Raw genomic sequence first — 27328 nt, 5'->3', positions numbered from 1 at the left:
GTTCGTTTCTTTTCCCCTTTGATCTGACTGCATTTTTTTTCTAATGGCCAGGTGGCCGCAACTAATTTGTTTTACTTCTGCTTCTCTTTCTGTGGTAAAAAAAAAAAAAAAAAAAAAAAAAAAACGTGAAGTTTTACACAGACTGTAGAAAAAACAATCATTTATTCTGTGTTAAGTGAAATGTTTATGCCTGGTGCAGGGCGCAAGAGGAGGTTCTCTAGGGCAGCAGATATGATGGGGACAGAAGATGGCCCTGGAGCATTGGGGCTGTCACCTGTGTTGTCAGGGCTGGTGGCACCATATGGGACGGCAATTTGGGAGAAGGAGCGAAAACAAGGCCCTGGTCCCAGGCCCTTAGTCATTTTTGGGGATTTGCTGGGCTCTCTCCAGGGTGTCCATGTGTCACTGGACCCCTGAGCAGAGGGGAAGGACCTGAGCTCTGGCAGCAGCCACAGTGTCGAGGGCAACTGCAGTGAGGTGGCCGCTGTGTCACAAAGCAGGGGGACGCGTCCGCCCCGCGGTGTCACAAGGCAGGTGCAGGTGGCCCCGTTGGTCCACGCTGTCTGCAGGGCAGGGACCCGGCAGCAGCTCGTGCCTGGTGTTGGCTCCAGCTCTGACGGTGTTGTTGGATCTGGTTGGGTTTGTCACCTCCATCCTCGCTGGAGATGCTGAGCGTTGCGGCCACAACCTGACCTGGTGTCATGGGGCGCTTCGGCTTTTCCTCCTTTTCGGATTTGGCCCCGCTCCTGCCGTTGACGATGCAGCTGTGTCTCATCTACGCCGTGGCGCGGCTCAACAGAGCACGGGTGGGCGGCCGGTGGCCTGGTGGGGACAGTAGCTGGACATGGTTGGTGGCCAGGGAGGGATGGCAACGCAGTGGAGGGAGCTGCTCCCGGCCCCACTGGCCGCTCGGAGGGGATCTCATCAGGGTGCACAAATATCTTCAGGGAGGGTGTCCAGAGGACGGGGCCAGGCTATTTACGGTGGTGGCCAGCGATAGGACAAGAGGCGATGGGCACAAAGTGAAACGCAGGAAGGTCCATCTGAATTTGAGGAGAAACTTCTTGACTGACAGAGTGTCAGAGCGCCTGGGTTGTCCAGGGAGGTTGTGGAGTCTCTGGAGATATCCAAAACCTGCCTGGGTAAAGTCCTTGGGAATGTGCTCTAGGTGTCTAGGGGGTTGGTCTAGATGGACCTCAGCCCTTCAGTGACCTGTGTGCTTCTGCAGCAGCTCCAGGGGAGGAAGAGGAGGAGGAGGAGCGCGCTACGGCGCTGGACGGACGACCAGAGTGGTGAGACTGGCACCGAGCACCCCCAAAGCTCTGAAATCCCCACGTGCCCCTTGCCCGGGGCGTTGAGCCGGGAGCCGCGGCCTCCTCATCCGCTCTCCTCCTCCTCCTCCTCCTCCTCGGGCAGCTTTTCCAAGGATGAAGGAGGAACTGGCGGAGTCGCCCTTGACCCTGGAGAGGCGGTGAGTGGTCCCTGCCGTGGGCAGGGGGGACCCCGAGTCCTGCCCCGTGGCCTGGGAGACACTTGGGGTGGCCGAGAGCTGTGGGACACGGCCAAGACCCACTGCTATGAGCAGCCTCTGAAGGGCAGGATGGAGCTGGGGAGCATGGATAGGGGGGACAGCCCAGGAAACCTCATGAACCTCAAACCTGGGGAGCAGATTTACCCTGGATTTGCCCTGGAAAGGGTAACTCTGTCCTCACCGCCTCCCCCAGGTCGAGCATGGACATGTTGGCCGTCACCCCCTTCGCACGGCGGGCCCCGCTGGCCACCTTCTCGTCCTTCGAGTCCAGCATGCTGGGCACAAGCAGCTCCTCCTCCGTGGCCTCCTTGCCGGAGGGAGCCCCGGCGCCGGATCCCGTCACCCCGGCTCCGCTCCCGTGTCCTGGAGCCGGCAGGATGGAGCTGGAGGACGGTGGAGCTCGCCCGGCCATGGGGCTGGGACCGGCCTGTGTGCTCCCCGTGGCGGCTGCAGGGCCTTTCCTCTGGGCTGGTGCTGGCCCGGGGATGGAAGGGACAGACCTGGTGGCCACCCACAAGCCACAGCCCCTCTCGCTGAGTCCCCCACGGCGGCCAGTGTCACCTCGCGTGGGACAGGAGCAAGGCTTGGTGCCGCTCGCAGGATGCCACAGGGATGAGGACCAGCTGGACACATCCTGCGGCCGCTGGCGAGGCAAGCAGGAGCCACACGCCGTGTCCTGGAGGCGAGCGGGCCACCGCGGGCTCCCCGAGGACCGCCGAGGTTCCCAGGAGCAGCCCCATGACCTTGTGTCATCCTTCCCGCTGGGAAGACGCGTGCCGGGAGATGGGGCTCCCCGTGGAAAGGTGCCCCAATCCCAGCGTCGCCCCAGCCTGGGGGATCTCATGGAGACCCTCACTCACAGCCTGCGGGAGAGCCAGGCCGTCCACGAGCGCCAGCACCAGCTCCTGGCCGAGATGCTGGCCCGGCTGCGGAGCGACGCGGGACCCACGGACGGGGACACGCCGAGGACGGACCTTCAGGACGCACCTCGTGGATCCACACGGCCAAGGCAGCGCCGTGCCTGTCGGGAGAAGCCCTTGTATCCCGGCAATCCCATCCCGGCGGCATCCTGGAGGTCCCGGGTGGTGAAGAAGACCCTGTGCTTGGAGCTGAAGGTCAGTAGCAGAGTGTTCCACGGGTGGCAATGCGGAGTGCGAGTCCACGAAAGGTGCCGTGGAGAGGAGCCCCAAGGGGTGGTGAGGGCAGCAGGAGCTCGCTGAAGACAGTGGGGTCCTGATACTAAGAGTAGGGAAATAAAGAACCTTCACACAAAAACCTCCCGGGGAAATCATGGCTAAAGAGCGACCACGGCAGCAGATGATGCTTTGCTCAGCATTGCTGGGCATAAAAACCTTCCAAGTGGGATTTCAAGCAGCAGAAATATACACTAAAACCTCCTTGGTCCGAGCTGGATCTGAGCAGATCTACGTAGTCCTGTCCTGCGCAGCAGGAGACACATCCAATGACCCACCAGGTTTTATGCCCGGATCCACCGACGCTTCCGCAGCCAAGAGTTACCATCTACCCACCAGGACCAGGGGGGTTTCTTCAGAGCTAAGGGATGTCTCTTGACTGATTAACTTCATAATCCCAGCCCGAATGAGCAGCAACTGCGGAAAAATCCCATCCGCATTCCGGAACAACCCAGCTGCTTTCCTGGGAGCGGCAAAGGGCGGCGCGGTGCTGCAGGAGATGGCCTCGTCTTGCCATCTCCTGGTGGCTCTGGGTTACTGCTCATGAGCGCCCTGCTCCACCACGGGAAAGGCTTGTAGTCACCTCCATTAATTGTCCCTCCATTAATTGTCCCTCGGGGGCAGAAACCAGGATGTCCCTGGTGTCCGTGAGGAGCTATGAGATGGGCTCTCCAGAAGACATGTCCCAGGATGGTTGATGAGCCCAGACCTGTTGTGAGGATGTTGATGGAGTCTGTTCACCCGTAAGGACCATGTGGCATCTAAGAAAGGGGGGACCGGTGTGCCCTCAGTGGAGCTGGTCCTGCACCCCATTGCCATCAGCCCCAACCTGCCAGCTCCTTCCCACTGCTCATCTCCCTAAGGGGAAGGGCTGGACATCCCCGGTGCAGCATGGAGAGCCGCACGCCGCAGGGCCGGGCAGTGGGGGGAGCAGTGAGACCGTGACATGGGCCGAGTTGGATTCTTAAATCCATCTATTCCTGCTGCTCTCTGTACGTGTCTTGCAGCCCTTTCCCGCAGGGTTTTCCCCGGGAAGCAGGGGGCTCCTTCCAGCAGGACCATCTCCAGCACCCCCCAAATCCATCAGCTCCCTATGATGGAGCCACCATGGAGCATTTCCAGGTGATACAAAAGGGACGTGAAGGCCCTGTCCCCCGTTGCAGGTGGCTGGGGGGTTGATGTGGTTTAAGGGGAGCCCTAGGACAGACCTGCTGGGACTTCACGGCAGCTCCTTCAAAGCCCGGGCTTGGATCCAGCCCAAGCGTGCCGAGTCCAAGCTGGCTTCCTGAAACATGTTCGTGTTCAGGGAATGGAGGTTTTGAAAGGAAACCTCAGGAATTGAGGCAGGCATAGACTGAACCCGACGCGGTACCTCCCTCCGTCACCTGCTGGTCCTCAGATCTGCCTTGGGGCAGATGTCACCCTGGGTCACCCTGGGGAGGAGGATGATATCCAGGGTGCATTTCCAGCCTGGAGCCTTGTGAGGTTCCATCAGGGAGGCTGGGAATGATCCACTGATCCCTCTTGCCGGGGCTGCTTTAGTCCCCTCTATCAGAAAACCAACTCGTGCAATAGCTTTTAGTCCCATATCACTGAAGAACCAAGCGATTAGAGCCTCCCATAATTAGCACTGCCCGTCTGCTCGTGTCCTGCATCCCTCCTGCCGCTCCACCTCTAATCCCTGCAGCCCTGGGCTTGCAAACACTCTATTTCCATCCCCTTGGCCTGCTTCCCACCGGCTCCGGTCCCTGTCCTATAAACGGAAAGGCTTAGGCAGCCACCGCTGCACATTTCGGGCTGTGTGACCACGAGATTTGCTGAAGCCGGCGCCGTCAGCTGATCCATCTCTGCACGCTCATTAAAGGAATTATTTTCCACTGACGCTCAATCTGTGTCTGCACAAGAGGGGGAGCGGAAAAAAATAATATAAAAAAGCACCGAACTGGCTTATTTTGCAAGAAAGAAAAGCACACAGGAGGGTTCCCCATGTACAGGGACATGTCTCTGCCCTATCTGTGGCTTTTCCTCCTGGGAAAGCTGCCTGGGATGGCTCTGCCTTCCCGTAGCAGCTTCTCTCCCGGTGAGAGCTCCGTCAGGATCAAAGCAGACCCGAGGATGAGCAGATGATGGAGGGAGGTGCCACTCCAGGCTTTGCCTAATGCTTCATAACGTGTAAACAGCTTTTGTCTCTCGAGGGGACAGACGGACTTGCCGTTGCACTGCCAGGAATGCGACTGGGTTGGGATGCAATGGGGCCATCGGCGCTGTGATGGTGGGAAGGGGGATATTATTTTTTCTGAAGCCCCGAAGAAAATCTCCCAGTGCACAAGTAGCACTTGGCCATCTTCTCCATTGGCCTGTGCATCCCACGTTGTCCCTCTGCCCATGAAGACTCATCTCTGTGTGCCATTCCCACAATATTTGGTCATATCCATCCTTGTGCTCAAAATGTTTATGGGAAAAGGCTCCCGATGCTTATTTTCCTGCTGTAACCCATGGAGGATTTCAGCCTGCACTGGCTACTCCTGGGCTCCCAAGGGCACTTAGCATCAGACTTTTCATTGGGAATACTTAAAATAGGCTCCCAGGGACCGTGGGCTGCTTGCTGGGCTCCTTGCTTAGGAGACCAGGTCTTTGGAGACCTCTGGACCTGGCCCTGGATGACGTCTTGAGGTGTTTTTGCTCTTCCTGATTAAACTGCAATTTTTCTGTTGTGGTGGAAGTAGGGACAGATGGGGTCAAAGCTGGTGGTGGGTGTCATGGGTCTCTCCTCCCCCTACCTTGAGGAATGTGGTGAACGGCTCATCCGTCTCGCTGTTTCTGCAGTTTGGGCAGGCAGCTTCTCCACCCGGATCTGGAGAACCCTAAAGAACTGCTTGGAAAGCTCCTCTTCCAGGGCAACTTACTGCCTCACTCCATTGCATCCCTTGGTGCAAACTGCTCCATTTCTTAAGCCAGGCTGCTGTTCTCCTAGGTACCTAAATAGCCCCAAAATGTTGACCCAGGCCTAGCTCCGTTGCCTGGGTTTTCGTCTCTGTGATGGGTGCCTAGAGGTGCAGCTGAATTTGGTACCAGATCCAAATCCAGATTTGAATCCAGATCTGAACTTCCATTTCTAATTGGATCAGATGCTGGCCTCACAGATAGGCTGCTGTATCTAAAGCTTTTCCCTAAAATGCACAACTTAGAGTAAAAAGGAAACCCAATTGAGTATATAATGTATGAATTTCTGGGGTTAGTTCATAGTTGTTTGAGTTCAGAGCTGTTTGGGGCTTATATGTGAATGTTTTTGTTTGGGCAGAATGGATTTTGAGTGGCCCACTGTAATCTGCAGGCTTAAATGAACTCCGAAAGTCACATAAAATGTATTTCCAAGGGAATGAGGGAGGAACTAATGCCCTGGCACCAAGATCTACCGTGTCTATAGTTCCTACAGGTGCAAAAAAAATCAAGTCAACCTGGGATGAGTGATTTTTAGTGTTAGTAGATACTCTTGGAGAGGAGACCATGGTCTATCATGTTCTGGATGCCAACCAACAAGGTGGTGATCCCCTGAGAACAAGGCCATCACCATCCTGGCTTGCATGTCCTGTACGTGTCCTTCTGCTCCCCTCTGCCTTGGGGAGGTCTTGGTTGGAAGAAAAGTGCTAAGATCCGGATTGCCAGCCAGGAAAACATGATTTCAGGGGAGAGATGGAGTTTCATGGGCTTTTTAGCCTGAAGAAACAAAGTGCAGATGTGAAACAGTCTTCAAGTATGTTAAAAAAAAAAAGCTGTTAAGAAGAGCAAGGGGATAAACTTCTCCATGTTCATGCTAGATAGGACAAGATGCTGGAGGCTAAAATCCTACCAGTTCAGGTCAGGCATCAGGGAAGAATTATAAAGATGGAGAGAAAGGAGCTGAGGAGGGTTTGCAGTTCCCATCACAGGAGGTCTTTAAGCACATGACAGATAAACACGCACCATAATTGGGCCTGCCTGGGGCAGGGGATGTCTCTGTGGCTTTCTGAAGGCCCTGTGATTCCAAGTGAGGATGATTTGTTTAGTCTAACAAAGCAACGGCTGAGAGAGCGCTCTATAAACACGTGGAGGGGCTGGCGTGGAGGGAAGAAGCAGGAAATTCACTGAGAAAACAAATGACTTTGGAAGGGTATGGACCAGCCTGGATTGGGGAAGACTCTGAGCATCAGAAAGTCCCCTCTGGGACAGCAAGGATCCACAAAACCCAGGAAGGAGCCCAGCAGTCTCTGGGTTAGCTTGCATGACATGGTGCAACAGAAGGGTCCTGAATTCCCACCCAGCCCCACATTCCTTAACAAAACTCAGTGAAATTATGTGATGGAACTATGGAAAACCCTGGATTTCGCATGGTTTCAACACAGGACTGTGATTTCAACACAGCCTGGGCTTGCTGTAACCTTGAGCAGACGCACATGGAAGGTGTCTCCTGGTGAACACATCCCTTGCGCGTCCCTTGAACATGTCCTGGCCAGCACAGGCTGTGACTGGGGCTGCAAACATCTGCTCAAGCTCAGACTGGACCTTCCTGTTGCAGGTATCCCTGGAGGGTGCTGACCTACCTGGATTTTGCTGCATCTCAAGTCCACGTCTAGGTTCTCCATTCCCACCTTCGTCTTTCTAAGTCCTCCGTGCATTATGTGCCCCTTGAGACATCCAGACTTGACCCTGAGGCTACTTTAGATCTAGAACAGTGGTGTAAATCATGCAGGGAAATATTTACTGCTGCGGCATGGCAAACTGAGTCATTACAGCCACAGCATGTGCATGGGCATCTCCTACCAATGTGGGCTGCAGAAGGACTTGAAGATGTTCCACAGACATGGTGCAATCAGTCCCTGCTCTGATGGATCTGCTGCTTGTCCAGGTGGAGAAGCAGGACATGGAGGAGTGACAGCAGCTTCCTTAGATGAGGGACATCTGTGGGCCACTTGGCAGCAAGGTGGTGCTTGGATATCTCTTTCCTTGCATGTGGATGGATCTAGTGTCTATGCACACATAGCTGAGCTTGCAAAGATGCTTGTGGCCTCCTGGAAGGGTTGAGGTTCCTCAGCCCAGCTCTGGTGAGCAGGAAAGCTGCACCATGGAACCGTCATCTGGATGATTTACATCTTCTCCTGATATCCGACCTGAGGCATCTCACAACATCTCACTTCTCCTTTCTGGAATGTGCAGTTGGCAACTGGGAGGGAGCAGGAGCTTCAGGACCCTCTTCAACAAGTCCCTGTGCAGCTGGTGACAGCTCGGACCGGAGAAGGTCACCGCTTTGAGGCCACTTTGACAGCTTGGCTTTGCCCCTGCGACTCCTCCTCATTGCTTTCCATCATGCATCCGGGGACAGCTGAAAATCCCCGGGCAGAGAGACGAGCCGGACCGTTCCCATGGAAGGCCGGGAGCGAGATGGAAATTCCTGCCGGGGATGAGTCACGCTCCGCGTGCACGAATACGCCTGGAAAAACCAGCTGGTGGCAACTGCTTCCCATGCACGATGGCAATGGAAGGTGCTGGGGGGAGGAAGGCTCCATGGTTCCTCTGGGATCTCCTTTTTTCAGCTTAATCTCTTTTAATTCAGGCTAGACCTGGCGCATCAGCATCCAGGCATTTGTAGCCTAAAAGGAAAGTGACAGGGAGCAGCTGATATATGTAGAGAATATACAAAGATAAGTATGTATAAATAAGTATATGTAAAAATAAAAAAATATACATATATCTCTTTTTGGCAAAATCTGTTTTCTCAGAAAATGCTCCTTATCCTTGCACAAGCGGTTTCCCAGGTTTCGAGGCATTTTCATTAGGAAGCAGCTTTGCTCTAAGATAAAAAGTGGATTTCCCAGGCTGGGGTTTAAGGCACGCTGGGGATGAACAGAAGAGCAGGGAGTCAAACCGAGCTCCCTGGCCAAGCACATGGTGTATGCACATAGTAAACTAGTGTGTATAGGGTGTTATTTTTTTCCTATTTTTCCCCCCAGATTCCTTGCTTTTCTCCCAGGACGGGACAAATAAGCATCGAAACCCCATCCCTTTGCAGGATGCAAGAGGCATTTCCATTTCCAGCTGCAGGAGAGACACTACCTCGCTTTATGGATGCAGCGATCAGGCTGCTTTCTTGCTGTCACTGAGAGGCAAAGGCGACCGCAGGCACAAAGGTCCATCTGTGCTCCAGAGCATCCTCAGGGCTCTTGGTGCTTTGTGGTACCAGCACCAATAAAGGTTTCTCCTGCCTCTGCAGCAAAGCTGAAACGCTTAGGCTGCTTTCCCTGGGCAGTTTATTCCTTTAAATAGAAAGGTTTAAGGGGGATTGACTCCTACAATCCTTCTGGTCCTGGCTGGCTGGTAATCTTTTGTGAGCATTTGCTCTGCATCGTGTATCCTTCCCCCTTGGGGAAAGGCTGGAACGTGAGCACAACCCAACCCTTACGAGGCACTGGAGAATCCACACGACAGAGTGTCCCTGTGGCCACAAGGAGCCTAATTAGCTGAGATGGGGCAAGAGCACCCAACAGAAAGCCACAGCTCTTGGCAGGACCGAGGTGGGATCTAGGCTTTCCATGGGACCTGTGGAAACGACCCACAGGCCATCTGAGACCTGCAGGCCCTGGATTCTCATATTCCTCCTGGCCAGTCCTCCCATTCCCATCTCCGACTCCATGCATCCCATCTGTCTCTGAGCTTGCTTTCTTCCGAGCCTGGATTGATTCAGTTGTATCATTTCCTTAGAGCATCCCTCACTCCAAAAATGTCCCAAGGACCTCGAAAAATGCAATGTCTTCATAAACTGAGGGTGGAAGATGAATGCTGTTGAAAGGAGGCTTAGAGATGGGTAAATCTTGGGACTTCACCCCCAGGTAAGACACTCTGGAGTTGTTAATTGGGTTATTAATTCAGATGAGCCTTAATTCTAGTATAATTACCAGAGTAATTTGGCCAGGCATGAGAGCCAAAGGCAGAAAGATCTCTAAGTGGCTAGAAATGACTCTGCTGAAGGGATCCTCATGGGATAGTTAGTGCCAGCAGTCTGGGTCCATCTCAGAAAGAGGGCAACCGAGTGGCACCATCTGGAGAATATTCATGCCATATTTTCAGCATTAGCATTTACATATCTTTTGCAGGACGGCCATTTATTTTGCGGATGTCCAAGAGAGAAAGCCACTCATCCCTGGCAAGCAAATACAACATTCTCCACAATTTTCTAGTAGGATTTGCAGTAGGCGGTCCCAGACTTGAGAGCTTGGCTTTGTTTTCAGTGGTGCTGGTTGCTGCAGAAATCATTTATTTTTATCCACGTATGGAATAATTTTCTTTTGACTTTTGTGCTGAAATCCTTGTGCTTGTGCTAATGTAGCAAGCTCCCTAATTTTATGAATTCTGAACTACCATCCTTCCCTGATCATGAAGCAGGACATCGACCATGGCTTTACCCATCCTCTTCCTCACCCCTGCAAAGCCTTCATCCTAAACCTGCCCCTGGCCTTTCTCCTCATCAAGAAGAGCAGGCCACAGACAGCAGGTCCTATACTGGGTCCTATACTGGAGCTGCTGCCCTGCTCATAGGGATGTTATTGCATGTTGGCTGATGCTTGGTAATGTGTTCTTAGCCCTATTAGCTCTTCCTCCTGAGGAGCTACCTGAAAACAAACTGCTCTTAAGGAAACCCATTGAGCTGTCACAGACCTGTCAGCACCTTCTCGGGTTTCTTCTGGCAGGACCACCATGAGGGTATCACTTCACGAGGAGAGGTTATTGCCTGACCCTGCCTCCACATTAACCCCTTCAGATGGTCCAGGTGTCCTCACACAAGAGGTGCGGTGCCATCCCTAACCTGTGGTTGCTCTTGCAGACCTGTCCTGGGCATGCAAAGGAGTCTTTGCTGATTGCTCCATCACATCGAGTGTAGGGAGTTCTCCTCAATGCAGGCAAGAAGGTCTAGGAGAAATGAGTCCAAAAAGCTTCCCTCAACCGCTCTGGAAGAGGAGTCCTGGTTATTTCTATCAAACCCTTGATTTCCTCTTTTCTTTCTTTCAGCTATAAAATGGGAAAAACAAACACCTAGGATAAGGACATGCAGTGACAGCACAGAGGTCCTTCCACTCCACAGATCACCTGGACCACAGGAGAACAAGACCTTCCTCCACAAAAGGGCCTTCTCCCTTCATCCTATCTGGGAGTTACCTATTTGCTCTCTCATGTGTGGTCTCCCTTTTCCTCGCCCTCTCCTCCTCCAGGACATGACCATAGACCCCTAAAAGAGGGTTTTAGCTGTTGTCCAGGTTCAATTCTCCTTTTAGGACCCCTGTCCTGGCCAAGCTTGGTAATAGAGTGGCTGTAATAGTAATAGAGTGGCTGGGTCTGGATTTTCAGCTCAGTTTGCAGCTTTAAGAGTATCTTGTTTTCATGGGACAAATTTCCAGGTCAAGATGAGCTGGAAAAACCACCCCAGGAGCATTTGGATTCAGTGTCTCTGCTAGGACCTGCCCCTAAGATGAAATGAATTTTATGTGCTTGGCCGGAGCAGAGGCCAAGCAGGGAACGAGGCCAGGAAAACAGTGGGTCGTGTTGAAGTTTCTTTTTTTCTTCGCTTGCCTCTGAAATAAAAATATATCTCGAGATTGTTTGGGGATTAACAAGAAAAAAATTCATCTTGATGGGAGCCATCTGTGCCTGGGAGATGCCGGCTGCTCTCTGCTTCCCACCCAGTGGGCAGACGCTGTTCTTAAGGCGTGTTCCTCTCCCAAATATTATTCCTTTCGCCCGCGTGCCGGTCAGAGGAATCCCAACTATTTAAGGAGGCCCTTCTTTCCGGATGAGCCCCATATTCAAAAGTGCCAGCAGCCCATTAGGCCTATATAGAATAATATTTGCTTTCCTCATTATAACGGTGCTGCCCAGCACAGCTTGCCGGTGGCTGCTGGTTTCGCTAGCGCAAATACTGGAAGCGGCTTCGCCGTAACCTTTCCACCCCAGACGTTACCTCATGTTCGCAGCGAATTTGCCGTGGCCTCTTCGCTCCATATGGCAAAACGGAATGTGGGGAAAAAGCTGCCCTTGCTCTGCATCCGCTGGGTGAAAATGAGCGTGGCCGGGCCACGGTGATTCCTGGGGTGGCTATTGGTAAAGTTGGGAGTTCTTAGGTTGGAGGCTTCCCAATGGAGGATAAAACTGACTTCCGAGTGGGATCAAAGCACCAAAAGCACCAACTTTTGAAGCACCAAAAGTTCCACATGAACTTAAGGAAAAATTTTTTAAGTGAGGGTGCCAGAGCACTGGAACAGGCTGCCCAGAGAGGTTGTGGAGTCTCCTTCTCTGGAGATCTTCAAACCCGCTTGGACGCAGTCCTGTGCCACGTGCTCTAGGTGACCCTGCGTGTGCAGGGGGTTGGACTAGATGATCCCTAGAGGTCCCTTCCAACCTTAGGCATTCTATGATTCTATGATCCTAGAGCTGGGGAAAGAAGCGGGAGGCATTTACCCTGCCTGCCCTCCTGCTGGCTGCATCCTCGGAGTCTTGTCCGGTCATGGGGCTCCCTTGGGAGTCATCCCGCCGTGGGACGCTGGTGACGAGGAGCCCATGCAGCCGAGTCCTGGCTTCCAGCCCGAGCCCAGCCAGCGCCGGGGGTACAATGGGACCATTCTGCTGCACGGCTTGGGTTGCAGAGGTGAAATCCTCGCTGCAGATGGGCCCTCCGCCTTCCCCGGCTCTTTCGCGCCACTCCGATTTCAGCCCAGGCGCCAGCTGAGGAATCCAGGTTCGCAATCAGAGATAAAGCTGTCTGCGTGGCGAGCACGAACCTTTAATGATGGGAAAGTCCAAACAGGGCAGAGGGGCGCTGGGAAGATCTCAGTGATTAACATGGAGCTAGATATCTCCTGGGAAAAGGCTCCTGCGAGGACCTGGGGCCAGAAAGCACAAGCTGATCCTGGAAAAGACAGGCTGGGCATAGGCGATTCTGCCCTTAGGCTCACCCCAACTTGCACTCTCCCATGTGCATCCCATCCCGCAGGGCTGCACGTACGGTCTTGCTCGCCCTCACTCCTGAGTCACCAAAGCCTTCCTATGCGAGCCCATTAATTGACACTCTTTTTTTTTTTTGCTTGTTTTTTCATAAATTTGGGGGCTGTGTGTGTGTGTGTGTGGCAAGTTTTCAAACACACTCAGCGCTGGGGCAAAATCAGCTCCGGGGTTGACCACTTCTCCCTCCGCTCCATGAGCCCGGAGTTGGCTCAGCGAGGTGGAGTTTGGCAAGAAGGATTCATCCTTCCGAGATCTTAGATGAAGGTTTTACGGGACAAACATTCCCCCTGGTGCCAGTGTGGCTTCAGGAGGCCGGCGTGCTCGTGCACGCTGTCACTGATGCTCCCTCCTCCAGCACAGACACGCACCGTATTTCATCCATCAAAAAGCGATTTACAGATTAAATGTATTATGTAGAGCCACATTATATTGTAACAGGGACAAAATGTACCACGTCGCTTCTTCATTTTAGCCAAAAGGAGGGGGATGGGGAATGGGCTCACAATATTTTTTTCAGAAATTTTGAATTTGGCTCTAATTTCTGTGTTTTTTTTTCCTGCAAATGTGCTCCATCACAGGCGGAAAGCCCATGATGACCCTTTCAGCATTGCCTGAAGATAAAGCCCCAGTTACAGGGTCACCAAACAGGCACCTGAAACACCCCGTGTCTTCATCCAAGACGACTCCAGGACGGAGATAACCAGCAAACCGATGTTCCCTTTTGCCTCGCTCAATAAGAGACGCTTTGTTCAGGGATACAGGTCGGGCTGATGGCAGAGCAGCTCGTGGGAGATTTTATTTCACCTACCTGCAAAGAAGCTATGAGAAGAATGCCGTAGGTTCCTCTCGGTCTGCAGGAGCGGAGGCACCCAGCCCCAGGTATTGTTTAATATTAACGGGACGGCTGCACATCTATGAAAGGTCTGATTGTCCGTCTAGCCGTGTTTATACATCAGCACCACCTTCAAAGCCATGTCGACGTGGCCGAAGCCTTGCACGGCTGGGGCAGGTGAAAGTCCTCCCGGAGGTAGCTGCGCTGGTGATCGTTTTTGTCAATAAAGGGGGATTTCGGGGCCAGCACTGGAAATTCCAGTCGGAAACCCGGATCTGCCCGTGCTCGGTGCTGCGCAGGCGCAGAGCAATGAGATAAGAGAAATGCCTGGGATTAATGTCTGAGATAAGATGAACCCAGCGGCAGGGAGAGCGAGGAGACCATGAAGTCCTGTTTGCATGGGGACATCTGCAGGTTCCTCCAAGGAATAGGCACAAAACCCACCAGGGTGTCAACACAAGCAAGGGTTGGCCTTCACACTCATCCTCTCTGCTCCTTTGCAGCTCCTTGGCCCAGATGTTATCAGCGGTGGTGAAGCTCCTTCCACGAGGGCAGGGAAATGTTGCCTCACAAGATGACAAACGTTTTGGCCATGTTTGTTTATTAGGTCGATCATTTCCAGGAACTTAAAAAAAAAAAAAACTTAATAAACTCAGGCAGTTTGACTCACTGTTTTTGAGATGGCTTTATCTACACGTCCTGAAGTTCTCACAACATCTCTAACTGTTGTCTGGCACAGGGTGGGTAGCTCTTCCCACCTACAGCTAAATACTCATTTGGAAAAGCATTCAAAGGTTTAAAATAGCTTTGTTTGCCACAGATTTTATGTTCAGAAGAGGACTTCCCCTTCCTAAGCTCCTTCATTCAGGGAATAACCTGAAACTGAGGAAGATGCTGGTGAGTGGTTTCAAAAAGGGCAGAGAAGGACCCTTGGGTCGGCCAGTGGCACCTAGATGTTCCCCTCCAGAAGCAAAAATCAACCTAACGGTCTTAATTCAAACCTTTTGGGCTACAATCCATGCATGTTGGAGGATGTAGCTGCCTGGTCCTGCTGTGTCCTCTGAACCCTCAAGAGCAGCAGTCCTGTAGGCCACATATCACATCCCGGCCTGCTGTCTGGGTCAGTCTGCTTGACTCCTCTGCTTAGAATTATAGAATCATAGAATGCTGAAGGTTGGAAGGGACCTCTAGAGGTCATCTAGTCCAACCTCCTGCACACGCAGGGTCACCTAGAGCACGTGGCACAGGACTGCGTCCAAGCGGGTTTGAAGATCTCCAGAGAAGGAGACTCCACAACCTCTCTGGGCAGCCTGTTCCAGGGCTCTGTCACCCTGTCAAGAATTTTTTCCTTAATTTCCTACTTGTCTCTCTACACCAGGAGGTATCTTGCTCCTTCGAGTGTCTTCACGGCCAGGCCAGATGGACTCCTTCTACTGACAACGGGTGGCTGTTGTCAACGCGCATGTGCTTTGTGATCCAGACCAGCTGTGGACCTTAGTGGGACGGGGCAGGAGACGTCTGATCAATGGCTGGAAATGGAGCCATTAGCTCGGTATTAGAGACACTTATTTATTTTGCTGCTTCGCTAATTGAATGCGATTATGAATGTCTCTGGCACTCGCAGAGCTCTGGTAGCGAAGGCCAACATGAGGCCCAGTAGGGAGCCCTTACAAATGTGTGTGTTTTTTCTCCTGTAACAAACCTGGATTTATCCTGTGTTTCAGAGAATAGGAGCTGATGGGTCCATTACTTCTAATAGTATTGAAACCAAAAGCATAAAAAGAAGATGATTGAGAACAACAAGAAGACAAATAAGAACAATCTCCTTAACGATAACAAGAACATCAATAAGAACATAAGCAACAAAAAAACACTACTCAAAATCAAGAAAGAAACATTTCCATGGCTTAATAAGCCAACAAATAGAAGTTTTAAAGGAGACCTCCTCCAGAACCTATAGGAGGCCCTGGACAAGCAGATGAGACCCTCTTTGCTCCAGCCAAGCCCTTTGCAGAGCCCTGGTGGAAGTCCAGGAGTTGTCTACATAAACACATTGCTCCAGGGCAACGTCCTTTAGGGCTTCAGTGGGACAGAGGGCACAGGGCACTCTTCCTCCTCTGAAATCACAATGGAGACTGAGGTCTCAACCTTGCCATTGGACCAACGTCAGTAGGAAGATCATTGAGGACATGGGAGAAACAAAACAAGGTCCTGCACCTTCTTCTGCATGTGGGCCTATTTCCTCCGATGCTTTTTGCATTTGCCCTGTCATTTTGGTGGGCTTGCCTGTTTCTCACAGACAGGAAAACACCCATCTCTGTCTCTCCCTACATTTGCAGTTGAACTTGCAAAGACAACCTGCACCTTGCTACTCTTCCTGCCTTTTCCCCCCAAGGAGAAGCATTTGTCTCTGGTTGCTCCTCTCCTTAGGCAAAGAGTTGGCTGAAACCTCTCCGGTCCCAAGAGGGGTGAGTCCTGTCTCCTATCACCCCCTAACCTGCTCACATCCACTGCCTGAAACTCAACCTCCCTCCCAAAGCTTCCTTGAGGAAGGAGCCGCTCGGCACAGCCGCCTGCCCTGCATTTCGGGCGGCTTGCTGGGAAAGTTCATGCACGTGGCTTGTGCAAGCAGGAGCTGCGTCCCCGTCGGGCTGCGTGCGGAGCCGGAGCGGCTGACTCGGCAGGGAGATCCACGAGTGATAGCCAGGGATGGGCTCCAACACCAGGAACCTTTGCCCAGGTGGCCTCTGCTGCCCTGTTTGGGAGCTCGATTGCACCTCCCACAGATAGGAGAGACCAGTAGACACCTCGCATGACCTGCCTCCTCATATACCTTATGCAATACCCTACATTTACTTACATAGCAGTGAATTTGAAATACCATCCTGCAGCAGAGAAGCACCCAGTCCAACACAGAGGCATAAATTGGGGAGGATTCTTTGTTCCTCAGTTGTTTCTTCTCACAGCTGAAAAAAAAAATCATCTTCCAACTGACTTGGCTGTTGACTTGGTCTTGGTGAAGATGCTCTTGGGGCTAATTTGGGGCTGGAAGACCCACCACAACCTCAAAACATGTTAAGCTGGCGGTGGGGAAAGGAGGTGGGGAGTTGATTGCAATTCTCTCTTCCAGACTAGGACAAAACTAGTCCTATTTTTGCATGGATGGGTAGACTATTAAGATGGTGACAGATCCTCCTCCACGCTCAGAGTCTTCAGTCAAGGATCTCTGATGAAAAGGATGAAGAGGCTGCAAAATGCAGGATTTAACATCAAAGTGTCTCTGCAAACGTTACCATGGTCAAACAACGGGTCTAGAGGAGTTCTTGTGGCCAACACTCTCCTTAGACGCATGACGGGTGCAAAGGCCTCGGGGAAGGAATTCGAACCAAGCACCTGGATGAAAATATCCTCAGCACAAACACAGGAAAGCGCAGAGCCCCCGCCGGCTTGTCCCGCACTCCCTGAGTATTTTCAGGAGCAGAACAATAGAGGGGCCCTCGCGGCGCTTCCTTCCCCTTCCCAGGGCTCTCCCGGCGCCGTGGGGATGCGGCTCCGGCCGCACGGATGGACAGACCGGGAGGCAGCGACGGGAGTTGCAACCTTAGCTCTTTTCCTACCGGAGGTCTTCTAGATAAATTCAGCTTTGTCTCATTTGGGGCCTCATTTTCTTAAATTCTGGAGATGGCCAGATCTGCAATTTTGTATTTGCATCCCAGAAAGGAAGAAAAAAGGGAAAAGGAAAATAATAATAATAAGGCCTCTCTAGGTGCCCCATTTGCAAGTAAATGCACCCGGGGATATAGGCATAAGCGTGTTACAAGCGCCAGCTATGCCAAAGGGAGATATTTAAAACAGCTTTGAGCATTTGAGGCTCTAAATTGCACGTTCGCGGTAATTTAGATTTAGGATAAGGAACTTTGAAAACTGGAAATGTATTCCCGGTTCAAAAATTTTTCTTTTTATCCCCAAAAAAGAAGAAAGACAAACAAGACGCCCTCTCTGCCACTGCTCCTCTTCCCACAGCTGCTTCCCCAGCCCGGCCTCCTGGGCAGGAGCACGCTCAGTGCACCGGGTTCAAAAAGGAAAAAAATGGGTAAATGTGCAAATGGCGATTTTTAATTAATTAATTAAGTTTTCCAAAGTGTTTTGCTCAGCTAGATTTGAACAAATGTATGTAGGAATTATATATATATATATAAAAAAAGAATAAAAAACCTACGGACGGGCTCTTTGCATGAGGCTCTATCAGAAGCTGCGTCCGCCTTATGTTCCTGCTCAGGAGGAGCGAGGCGGTTGCTAGCAGCTTTCCAGCTTTCTCTGTGTTTCCAAAGACGAGTCTGGAATCCGTCTCAGGCTCGTTTTGTTTTATCCTGACAGCGCATCTCGTGCTTTTGCACCCTTCGGGTTGCATGCAGCTCCAGGGCTGGCTCTGGGCATGGGCTAAAAGGCTGGAAAACGGCCAGTTTGCAGGGATGGGATTGGGCCTTGTGCTCTACGGTGAGGATTTGCATCAGGAGAAGTAAAAACTCTCGTTTCACCAGGGGGAGAATTCAGATTTGGTGGCCGAGATAGATGGGATGTTGTCCTCATGGGATCTGATGGACGTGCAGCTGATGAAAACATGGGGAAAAAAATAAATATTAGGTAGGAATGAAATATCAAGCAGGAATGGGGACATTTGCAGGAGTGGGGGAAATCAAGGGGGTGCAAAGCCCAAGTGTGTGACCGCCCAACCCACATCCTCGCCACCTCCATCCTGCTGCATGGGAGCACCTGGATGCACCGCAGCCTCCGAGCAGCCTCGGTAAATTTATATTTTATACTTATAAAATATAATCACGAGCCACCTCTTTTCCCTGCTCTGCTCCTCAAAGCCAAGTGGGGATTTAACGGTGCCCTGGTAAGCGCGGGCTGGCCGGGGCTCCTGGGGGACCGTTCTTTTTGCTATGCTCCAGGGAGGTTTTCCAGGCTGACTTTTTATATTTTAGCAGTGTGAGCGCGACCTGTACGACACACAACTCCTAGATGCCTCGTTTGCGGGGAGGAAGATGAAGGTGGAGGAAGATGCGGGAGGAGAAAGCTGGAGGTGGAGGAAGGCTGGATTGCCCAGAAGAGGATGGGGATGAGGACACCACGCTGGGAGCAGCTCCTGGCCTCCTTTTCGGCATTCCCAAGCCCCGGCGGGAGCCCTCGCGAGCGCCCCGCTGCTTTTCGCCCCGCGCGAACGCGGCACCCCCGGAGTTTTCCCCGCTGCGGGTGCAGCGAGAGGCCGAGGGGCAGGGCAGGGTTCGGGAGCAGCCTTCCTCCTCCTCCTCCTCCTCCTCCCCGTCCTCCTCCTCCTCCTCCTCCTCCCCCCGGGGCGGAGCCGCCCGCCCCCCGCGCCCGCCCCGCTGCCGGCCGAGCGGAGCCGCGGCGACGGCGACACGCGCGGCCACCTCCCCGTCCCCGTGTCCCGCCGCCACCTCCCCCGTCCCCGTGTCCCGCTGCCACCTCCCCGTCCCCGTGTCCCGCTCCCCGCCGGCCTCGGCGGGGCGCGGGGGGGGACCCGACGGCGGCGCCGGCATCTCCAGGCGGCAGCAGGTAAAGGCGAAGCGGGGGGGGGGGACGCGCTGGTGGCACTTTTGGGGGGTGCACGGGGGTGTCCTGAGCCGAGAACGGGGTGCAATGAGCCCCCCACACACTCCCTGTCATGCCATGATGGGGTGTTTAGTATATGCTGGGTTTGCTCCCCCCCCCCGCCCCAAAAACGTGTTTCTTTGGGCCAAATGTGCTTCGTGACCCTCTGTCCCCCCACCACTCCAAGGTGACTCCCCTGGCTGGGAGCATCCCCAAGGTGAGGTGCTCAGCAGGGGGGACGTGAGGTGCTGCCCTCTGCGGGGACCTGGACAACAAGGGGTTGGATCCAGCCACCCCCCATCCCTTGCTTTGTGCCCGCCAGGTGACACCTCGTTTTCGGGATGCATCGGAATCCGCTGCGCCCCGTCCCCCCAGGGCTTGTCCGGTGCCCGGAGCCCACCCCAAGTGGCAAAATCCCAAGGGAAGGTTCAACCCGCTGTCCCTTGCCCAGGCCACCTGGTGCCCGTCTGGCAGCCCAGCCCTTTGGGAGCTGCTCGGAGGTGGCTCCCGGTGACATTCCCTGGGAGCAAACCACTATTTACCTTAAACACCTCATATTTCACGGCAGCAGTGAGGAGAGGGCGAATGCAGAAGGGCTTATTGTACCCTTGACACCCAGCAGAGAAATGCCTTGGAAAGAGGAGAAATTTGGGAAAACAGAGAGGTTGGGAGGGAAAAAAAACCCACCGGAGTCCTGGCTGCTGTTGTGTTGACACCGGCTCCCGGGTCCATTCCAGCCCTGTGGATCCCATGCCTGGGAAAGCAGGAGTTTAGGAGCCTCAGCCTTCTGCTGGGAAGGGTTTGCAATTCCCGGTGTCGGAGCTGCAAAACCTCCCGCTGGTCGGGTGGAAATGGTGATTCTTCAGCTGGAAAAAAAGAAAAGGGAGGAAAATTTGGCATCTTCATCTCGCCGTACTCTGCGTACTCCACACAGGCTCATACATCATGTGGCCCCTGCCCACCTATGTGGGGCTTCTCGAAGCCCCAGGGGCTGCTCTTTTAGCAGCTCTCCCTCCACTGCGACTTGAAGCATCTTCAAGCAGCTCCTCCAGCATCGCTCGGCTGCAGAGGACCTCTTTGCAGTTTAGAAGGTGCCACTTTGCTGGGGAATATAAGCTCTGTTTCGAGGCAGAGTTAATTTTAGAGTGGGTGTTTCCACCCAGCTGTACTTTTTTTTTTTTTTTTTTTTCTATTAAATAAGCACGTTTTGCACGTTACTGCTCTTCCCAGCGATGATTTCTCGTGCTGGTAGGCAAAAATCTGAGTGATGTTTGTCTTGCGCGTCAACGGCGAAGAGCACCAAGGAGACGAAGCGGCTCCCGTGGAATATTTGGCGCCGGATTGTCCTTTGTGGGAGCCGCTGGCTCGGAGTTAATGAGGAGGATTTTAGTTTTAGCAGGGAAACAAACTGCTCTTAGGACCCAGGCTTTTAACCTGCTGCTGTGAGGGTCATAGTAGCCCCCGTTGCAAATGTTGGTCCAGATCCGGCTCGCTGACACCCTCCGCTCTTTGCTTTGAGGCATTTCAGAGCTCGCAGGTGGTGCCAGTTGGACATGGGACCTCTTTAGCACATGCAATTGCAGGTGATATTGCCCCTTAACTTGCTCTGTGAGTGAAAATAATGGGGTAGGATCTCTGCTTGGGGACGATTTCAGCCTCTGAGAAGGCTCCATCCTGGTCTTGCAGCTGGGCATGTGCTGGGCAGCTCCCATTCTGGTGAGGTGGAGACACAGGTCCAAATGTAGCTGGTGGGAAACCATTTGTTGCTGCAAGAGTTTCTTACCTCCAGGGAAGGCAAAGTCTGTGATGCTGACTGAAAACTCCTTTTTTTTTTTTAGTAAGAAATGCAGCTTTAGGGGCCTGTGCTTTGGGGAGCTGCTTTGCACCCCCTTGGTGATAGCGAGGTGAGATGGAAGGGCTTCACCTGGGAGCCCTGGGCTGCTGCCTTAACGAGGCTTCATTAAGCTGCTGCAGCTGATGAGCCTGCTCTGAAGAGGCTCGGGTTGGAGGAAGAGGAGGTTTTGCTGCTTCCCTCTTGTGCAGGACAGCGTTGGTGTGAGGAGCCTGCATCAGCTTTGGGTGCATTGGTGCTCCTGGCTGCAAGGTGAGCGGTGTCTTGTGCTTCATGTGGTTGGAATAGGGTGTTTTCTGCTCCAGGACCGAAGTCCTGGGGCTGATCCCGCCCAGGGCTGCTCCGTTGGAGCTCCCTGTGCTCAGGAGAGGGCAGTGTCACACCAAGGAGCCTGTTCCTTGTGCATGGAGGTGACACCCTGTGCCCATCCAGGGACCTGCCTGGAGGAACCTCCCATTGTAAAATATCTCCCTTCCGGACACAGTCTCTGCTGTGACCCCTATACCCCAATGGCATTTAAGGGATCGTTGCGGGAATGTTGATACCCTCGCTGCGGGGAAATGGGATTTAAAAGGCAGCTGAAGCGGGCACGCTTCCCTGCCAGCTCCTTTCCAAGTGGGGATTAGAGGCAGCTCCTTTAATGCGTGTATCGCTTTCAGGAAAAAAAAAAAAATAGCTGCACGCTGGTGTTTGGCTTCGTTTCGGTTTCCTCTTTAGCAAAACCGCCGCGAGCTCCCTGCTTCCTCCAAAAATACCCCCAGCAGCAGCCCGAGTACTTGGTGAAACGGCCCATCCTTGCTCGAAAACCCACGGGGGTGCTGGAGGGGAGGAAGAAAAGCTTCATTTTTGTATGCATGTAAATATTGGTGCAGCGTTTCTGCCGCGGAGTGGTTCCAAGGTGCGGTGTGTTCTCCTGAAGGGTCTTCCAGAAGGACCTTCTTGGGTGGCCCCTGGAGACCCCTTGTTGCTCTTGAGAACTTCACTAGTCTTCGCTGCTCCTCCTGTGCTTTTACTGCTGTTTTGTCTTCCCTTCCCCTTGGTTAGACAAGAGAAGGTTTGGTGTGAGGAAACGTGCGGTTCTTCCGCTGTTTTTAGCTGTGTTTGAGGTTTCTTGGTGGGTCACCTCAGATCTGACTCAAATAGTGCAAGGTGAGGAGGGGAGCGTCCTTTCTATTAAAGGTATTTTGGGATGAGGCACTTAAAAATACACTGTGGCTTTGCTGTGGGTTTTGGTGTGTCTTCCTGGACTGCTCTCCTTGGTTGTATCTCTGGCTGCTCCTCTTGGATCGATGGATTTCTTGTGTCAATGCCAATCAAATGGCCTCAATCTGAAAACTGAGTCATGACTTCTATCGCCTGCTGCAGAATTGTAGCCAGGTGGAGAGAAAACACTAATTTTCCAGCCTGGGAGGTGACGAGGATCTTGCAGACGATGGTCACAACGTTGTGGCTGGATGGCAGGGTGAGGAGGTGAGCGCTGTGCGGGGCTGTTGAGAAGTGAGTCCCATCTTGGAGGTCACTTTGGAGCGTGGAGATGGTTGGGGACGATTTCTCTTGCGCTTTTTCCCTTTGGGAATCTGCTGCTTGCAATTCCTGTGGCTGAGACCTGGCTGCAGAGCTGAGAGCGAGTAATCCCTGTAATCCGTGCGTTGCTTCGAGCTTGTTAGGAGCCCTGGACTTCATCAAGCTAAGAGGTAAGTCAAGACCCGACTCTTGTCAAAGCCTCTATTTTTAGGTGCTTTCATGTCAACATGTAAATTGTATTTACCACCAAGGGATCGCTCTGCGCTCGCACTGACCTTGCGAGCCCTGTGTTCCAGCTTGGCAGAGATATCCAAAAGTCCTTCCTCGTGCTCGTATCCGTGTGGGCACAAGGTCCTGGGTAGCTTTGACTCTGGGGTGCAGGGACCTTGTATGAAGCTGAGACAGCTGCTGTCATTAGAAGTGGTTGTTTTTTGTTTCTTTCCTCGTGGAGCTCCAGTTCACTTAAACAGGAGCTCAGAACTTACTCTGTGGTCTCCTAGGCCTCTGGAGATGGGAAGGGAATCTTTGGGTGAGGAGTCTGTGCCTTTTGTTGGAAAACTCCTGGAGAGGGTGGACATCTCACGAGCTATTAGCTGGCCGAGCTCTTGGAGCAATGTGCCTACCCATGTATCCAAAGAGGAACCTCTCCATCTTCTGTGAAACAAGTGTTTTTGGGGAGGAAGCTGCTGATTTTGAAAAGCAAGGTTGGTTTCTCTAGTTTTGGGGTCTTTGACCCTGCTCTGTTGGGCCTGCTCCCACCCTAGGTTGGTGATGCAACTCCAAGCTTGGCCAAAAACTGCTCCTTGTTGGAGAGAATCTTTATGGAAATTGATTTTTTTTTTTTTTTTTTTTTTTTTGTCCAGTGAGCCAACACAAATGGCTTACATGGTGCAATCCCTTCGTCAGGCTGCCCAATGATCTCAACCTGTGAGCATTAACACACTGGGAAACCTTAATGATGCCGGTGACCCACACTGTTGTCACCTGGATAAGTGCCTGGGCTAACGAACGGGAGGCCAAGAGCAAGGCCGGATTTGAACCGGTGACCTGGAGGCAGAGGTTCCTGTGGGGCTCCGAGTCCCTCACGGATTTATCTTCCCGACGTGTGAAATGCCATTTCAGCGGGAATACGACCCGGTAGCAGGAGCGGAGCTAACGAGGAGTCCAGACTTCCTTAGATATGCCCTGTAGTCACGAGTCACAAATCCACTTTTAAGAGTAGAATAAGCTTAAGCTAGGCAATTTGTGTGTTTCTAAAAAGTGTCAGCTTGGAATGTTTAACCCCTTTTGTGTCCAAGGAGTCCCCAAAAAAAAGGTTTTGGGGTGATGGTGTTGTAGTACCAAGCGCTTATTGATGCCAGTGAAGGTTCCAAGGGTCCCTCTTGCCTTTCTCCTGCCACATAGGGATAATATTGCAGGACTGTCCTCCTCGGGAGCCTGAGGGTACATGGGGTGAAGAGCAGGGAGCCCCTGCAAAAGGGGAAATGGGGCCAAAAGACAACTTTTCCCCTATATTTCTGCAACATCCCTGCCCGGCCATTATGTGCTCCTCTCTATCTCTGCTGTTATTTGCAGTGGTGATAAGACGGGCTCGGTAGCGAGCGTGCTCTGCCGCAGATAAAACGGACTGTGCACAAGAGCTGTTCCCCCTGGGAGTTGATCAGCTTCATTAACACTTCTTGAGAGAGGGGTTTTTCCTGGGGCCTTTAACAATATGGAACTGTTTGGAAAGGAATTGCAGTGAGGAATTGCGCTGTAGGTCCCTCTTTGGTGCTTTGATTCCTCAGGAAAAAGGCAGTGGGTGATTTGAGGGGGAGGATCGTCAGCCGGGTGAGTATTTGGCTTAAATGCAGGAGGGCGATCCTTGGGGTGTATGTCCATGAGTGTGTTGAGTTGGCTGGGGACTGCTGGAGGTGGTGGCTGGTCTCAGATGGCACTAAGTTAAATGTAGGTGCATGTCACCAGGCTGTGCTTTCCTTGGAGAAAGATCTCCTAGTGCTTTTGGGGCTCTTCTCCTGACTTGGCTTGATGTCCTTCCAGAGCATTGACCTCTGTGTGGGTGGCAATAACCTGGGCTGACACCGGTAAAGGGCATGGTGCTGTGGACTTCGACCTGGAATAGCTTGGCTCCTGCTCTGAGCAAAAAGCATACAGATTTAGGTGCTCCCATGTGTGTTCTGAATGTTTTGAAATAGATGGAGAGCTTGCAGCAGTCATGTCTTTGGTCCTGGCCTTTTCCAGCTTGAGTATTGTGTCCAGTTCTGGGCCCCACAGGACAAGAGGGATGTGGAGCTGCTGGAGAGAGTCCAGCACAGGGCTACGAGGATGATCAGGGGCCTGGAACATCTGCCCTATGAGGAGAGGCTGAGGGAGCTGGGCCTGTTCAGCCTGGAGAAGAGAAGGCTGAGAGGGGACCTGAGCAGTGTCTAGAAGTACCTCAAGGGAGGCAGTGAGGAGGATGGTGCTGGCCTCTCTTCACTGGTGGCCACCGACAGAACTAGAGGAAATGGCCACAAACTGAAGCACCAAAAGTTCCACAGGAACTTAAGGAAAAAATTCTTGCCAGTGAGGGTGCCAGAGCACTGGAACAGGCTGCCCAGAGAGGTTGTGGAGTCTCCTTCTCTGGAGATCTTCAAACCCGCTTGGACGCAGTCCTGTGCCACGTGCTCTAGGTGACCCTGCGTGTGCAGGGGGTTGGACTAGATGACCTCGAGAGGTCCCTTCCAACCCTAAGCATTCTATGATTCTATGACCCTATCCCCACAAAGATGCCTCTGTGCACATGGAATGTGCAACTTGGGGCGCTCTCCAAGGCAGGTGTCCACAGCACCTCTTGGTTAGGTGTCCAAGAAAGGGCTGAGCCTCTCTAAGGGGGAGATGCGGTGATACCTGCTCTCCACTGCAGAGTGGAGACACAACAACAACTGTTCAGCAAACAGTCTTGGCCCTTTCTCATGGGGAAATGAAAACGTTCATCTCCTGCAAAGCTCTTCCAGCAGGAGGGATAGAGTCTCGTGGTGATGCCACCAAGAACGTAAGTCAAGGGCCTTGGAACTGGTGTGTAGCTGTTGCTACCAGAAAGAGGAGCAGGGATGGGAAGATGTTTGACTGCATGTATCTTTATTTCCGTTTGCTTCCCTGTTTTTTTCCATTATGCTTTCCAGCATAAATGTGGAGGAAGTCATGGGACAGGAGAGTCAAACCTGAGGTTTGCTCCAGGCTTTCCTCTGGCAAAGCTGATGTTATTCCGGGGAGCATCACCCTGGCTGCACTGCAAGTACTTTAAACCATGGAAAAAGCTGGTGGTTGAACAAAACTGGGAACAACTGCTCGTTCCTGTAACGCTCATGGCTGTTGCAAGGTCGATGTGACCCCAACGGGCACTCGGGTTCAGGTTCTCAGCAAACACTTGCCTCTACTCAGCTGTGTAATTAGCTAATGGGATTTAACACAGCAACTGGTGTTTCTAACTCAGCTTTGTGTTAGAAACCTAACCAAAAAAAAAAAAGTCGATATGTAAATAAATAGAATAATGAAATAAATTAAAAGGTGTCTGTAGTGTCCTGGTTTGAGTAGCAAAGGCAGCTGGTTTCTACCAGAATTTACATGCTAACCATTATATCTGAATTGACCCCAAATGCTGTATACATCTCCTTGTACTTGTTATTTCTGAATATTTTATGCTTAAGGAGGTCCCTACTGTGAAGCTCCTCGTGTATAAATACCAGCAGGATATAATTTCTTCCCAAGGTCTCTGGAGATGCTAGAAGAGTATTTTGGGGAGGGGAAAGCTCTTGTCCCCATGCTGATGTTTTTGGGGAATGTCCCATTGCTCTTATGAGCAGACATGACGTCTGTTTTTTTGATCTTGTCTCATCTGGCTTTACTTGGTTGCCCTAAAACTTGCTCCAGTGGTTTAGTATTGCCTGAAGTCAATGAGATGTTCTGCTCCAAACTAGCCATTTCAGTCATGGGTCCTATGCATTTGACTATAAAATACTGACTTTTTCCTTTTGTAAAGGAAAGTTATGGGATTAAATACCACCAGAACATTTGTGGCTGTCACCTCTACTTGAGCCAGTCCCTTGACAAGAGCGCGAGTAAAACCCTGTTATGTCTCATGCACCACCAGGTTTAATGCCAACCGAAGAGCGGAGGTGTTGAGAGGAAGCCTAGGGCTAAGGTAGTGTTGCTGGTATTAAAAAAATAAATTTAGCAGTAAGTGGCTGAGCTCTGAAGTAAATAGTAGTATGGAAGTTCAGTGAGTGGGTTTGCAGGAATTGCTGAGTTGGTGTCCTGATTCCCCCCAGGCTTGTTCCCTGATGAGAGATTAGTTGTAAGGAATGACTTGCATCCCAAGAGTAATAAAATTGTCAAGAGACATGAGGATTGTATTTAAATCATTTTCATGTTCTAGAATTTAAACTAGCTAAAGAGCTTGTTTTTTAGCTTTCTTTTATGGCGTGAGTGATGGACAAAGGAGGGGTTCTCATTTCCTTGTATTGGTAGGAGAACTGTAAAACCCTTGGGTATTTGTCAGGCTGAAAAATGTTGGTGACATCTTGGTGTAGCTTTAGAAGAGACCCGTGTGCCATGGCCACCCTGGCACTTCTGGGTGCTTGAGGTCTGCTCAAGCTGTCGTGCTTTTTTTCCTGGGTGCTCTAGTTGTGTCATATCAGACTTTGGGCAGAAAGCATTTAGGGAAATTATTTAAATATATATTTACCTATATACATTTTATATATATATATATA

At 52.1% G+C, this 27328-nt stretch overlaps 2 protein-coding genes across 2 annotated transcripts in view; both read left to right on the top strand.

Annotated features, from left to right (window-relative positions):
• The first annotated feature begins 701 nt into the window (after positions 1-701).
• On the top strand, positions 702-4013 carry LOC148592426 (uncharacterized). The gene is made up of 5 exons (XM_088534929.1): positions 702-806; positions 1229-1292; positions 1417-1471; positions 1725-2646; positions 3888-4013. The coding sequence occupies exons 1-5, from the start codon at positions 702-704 to the stop codon at positions 4011-4013; spliced, it is 1272 nt and encodes a 423-aa protein (XP_088391055.1).
• Positions 4014-19094: 15081 nt separating this feature from the next.
• Positions 19095-27328, top strand: part of GDPD5 (glycerophosphodiester phosphodiesterase domain containing 5) — a 157649-nt gene continuing 149415 nt past the window's right edge. Inside the window, exon 1 of the mRNA XM_088535000.1 lies at positions 19095-19162. The gene's annotated coding sequence lies outside the window, so the exon portion shown is untranslated. The remainder of the gene's footprint in view (positions 19163-27328) is intronic.

This window comes from Tinamus guttatus, unplaced genomic scaffold, assembly GCF_059628265.1.
Source record: "Tinamus guttatus ecotype Peru unplaced genomic scaffold, ASM5962826v1 Tinamus_guttatus_pri_ptg000602l, whole genome shotgun sequence".
In the NCBI taxonomy this organism is placed as follows: Eukaryota; Metazoa; Chordata; class Aves; order Tinamiformes; family Tinamidae; genus Tinamus; species Tinamus guttatus.
This window is presented reverse-complemented; position numbering and strand designations above follow the sequence as displayed.

Excerpts from the sequence above, each read along its gene's own strand:
- LOC148592426 (XM_088534929.1), top strand. The coding sequence starts at position 702 with ATGGGGCGCTTCGGCTTTTCCTCCTTTTCGGATTTGGCCCCGCTCCTG. Across the intron at positions 807-1,228 it reads CGCGGCTCAACAGAGCACGG|CAGCTCCAGGGGAGGAAGAG; the intron begins GTGGGCGGCCGG and ends GTGCTTCTGCAG. Across the intron at positions 1,472-1,724 it reads CCCTTGACCCTGGAGAGGCG|GTCGAGCATGGACATGTTGG; the intron begins GTGAGTGGTCCC and ends CGCCTCCCCCAG.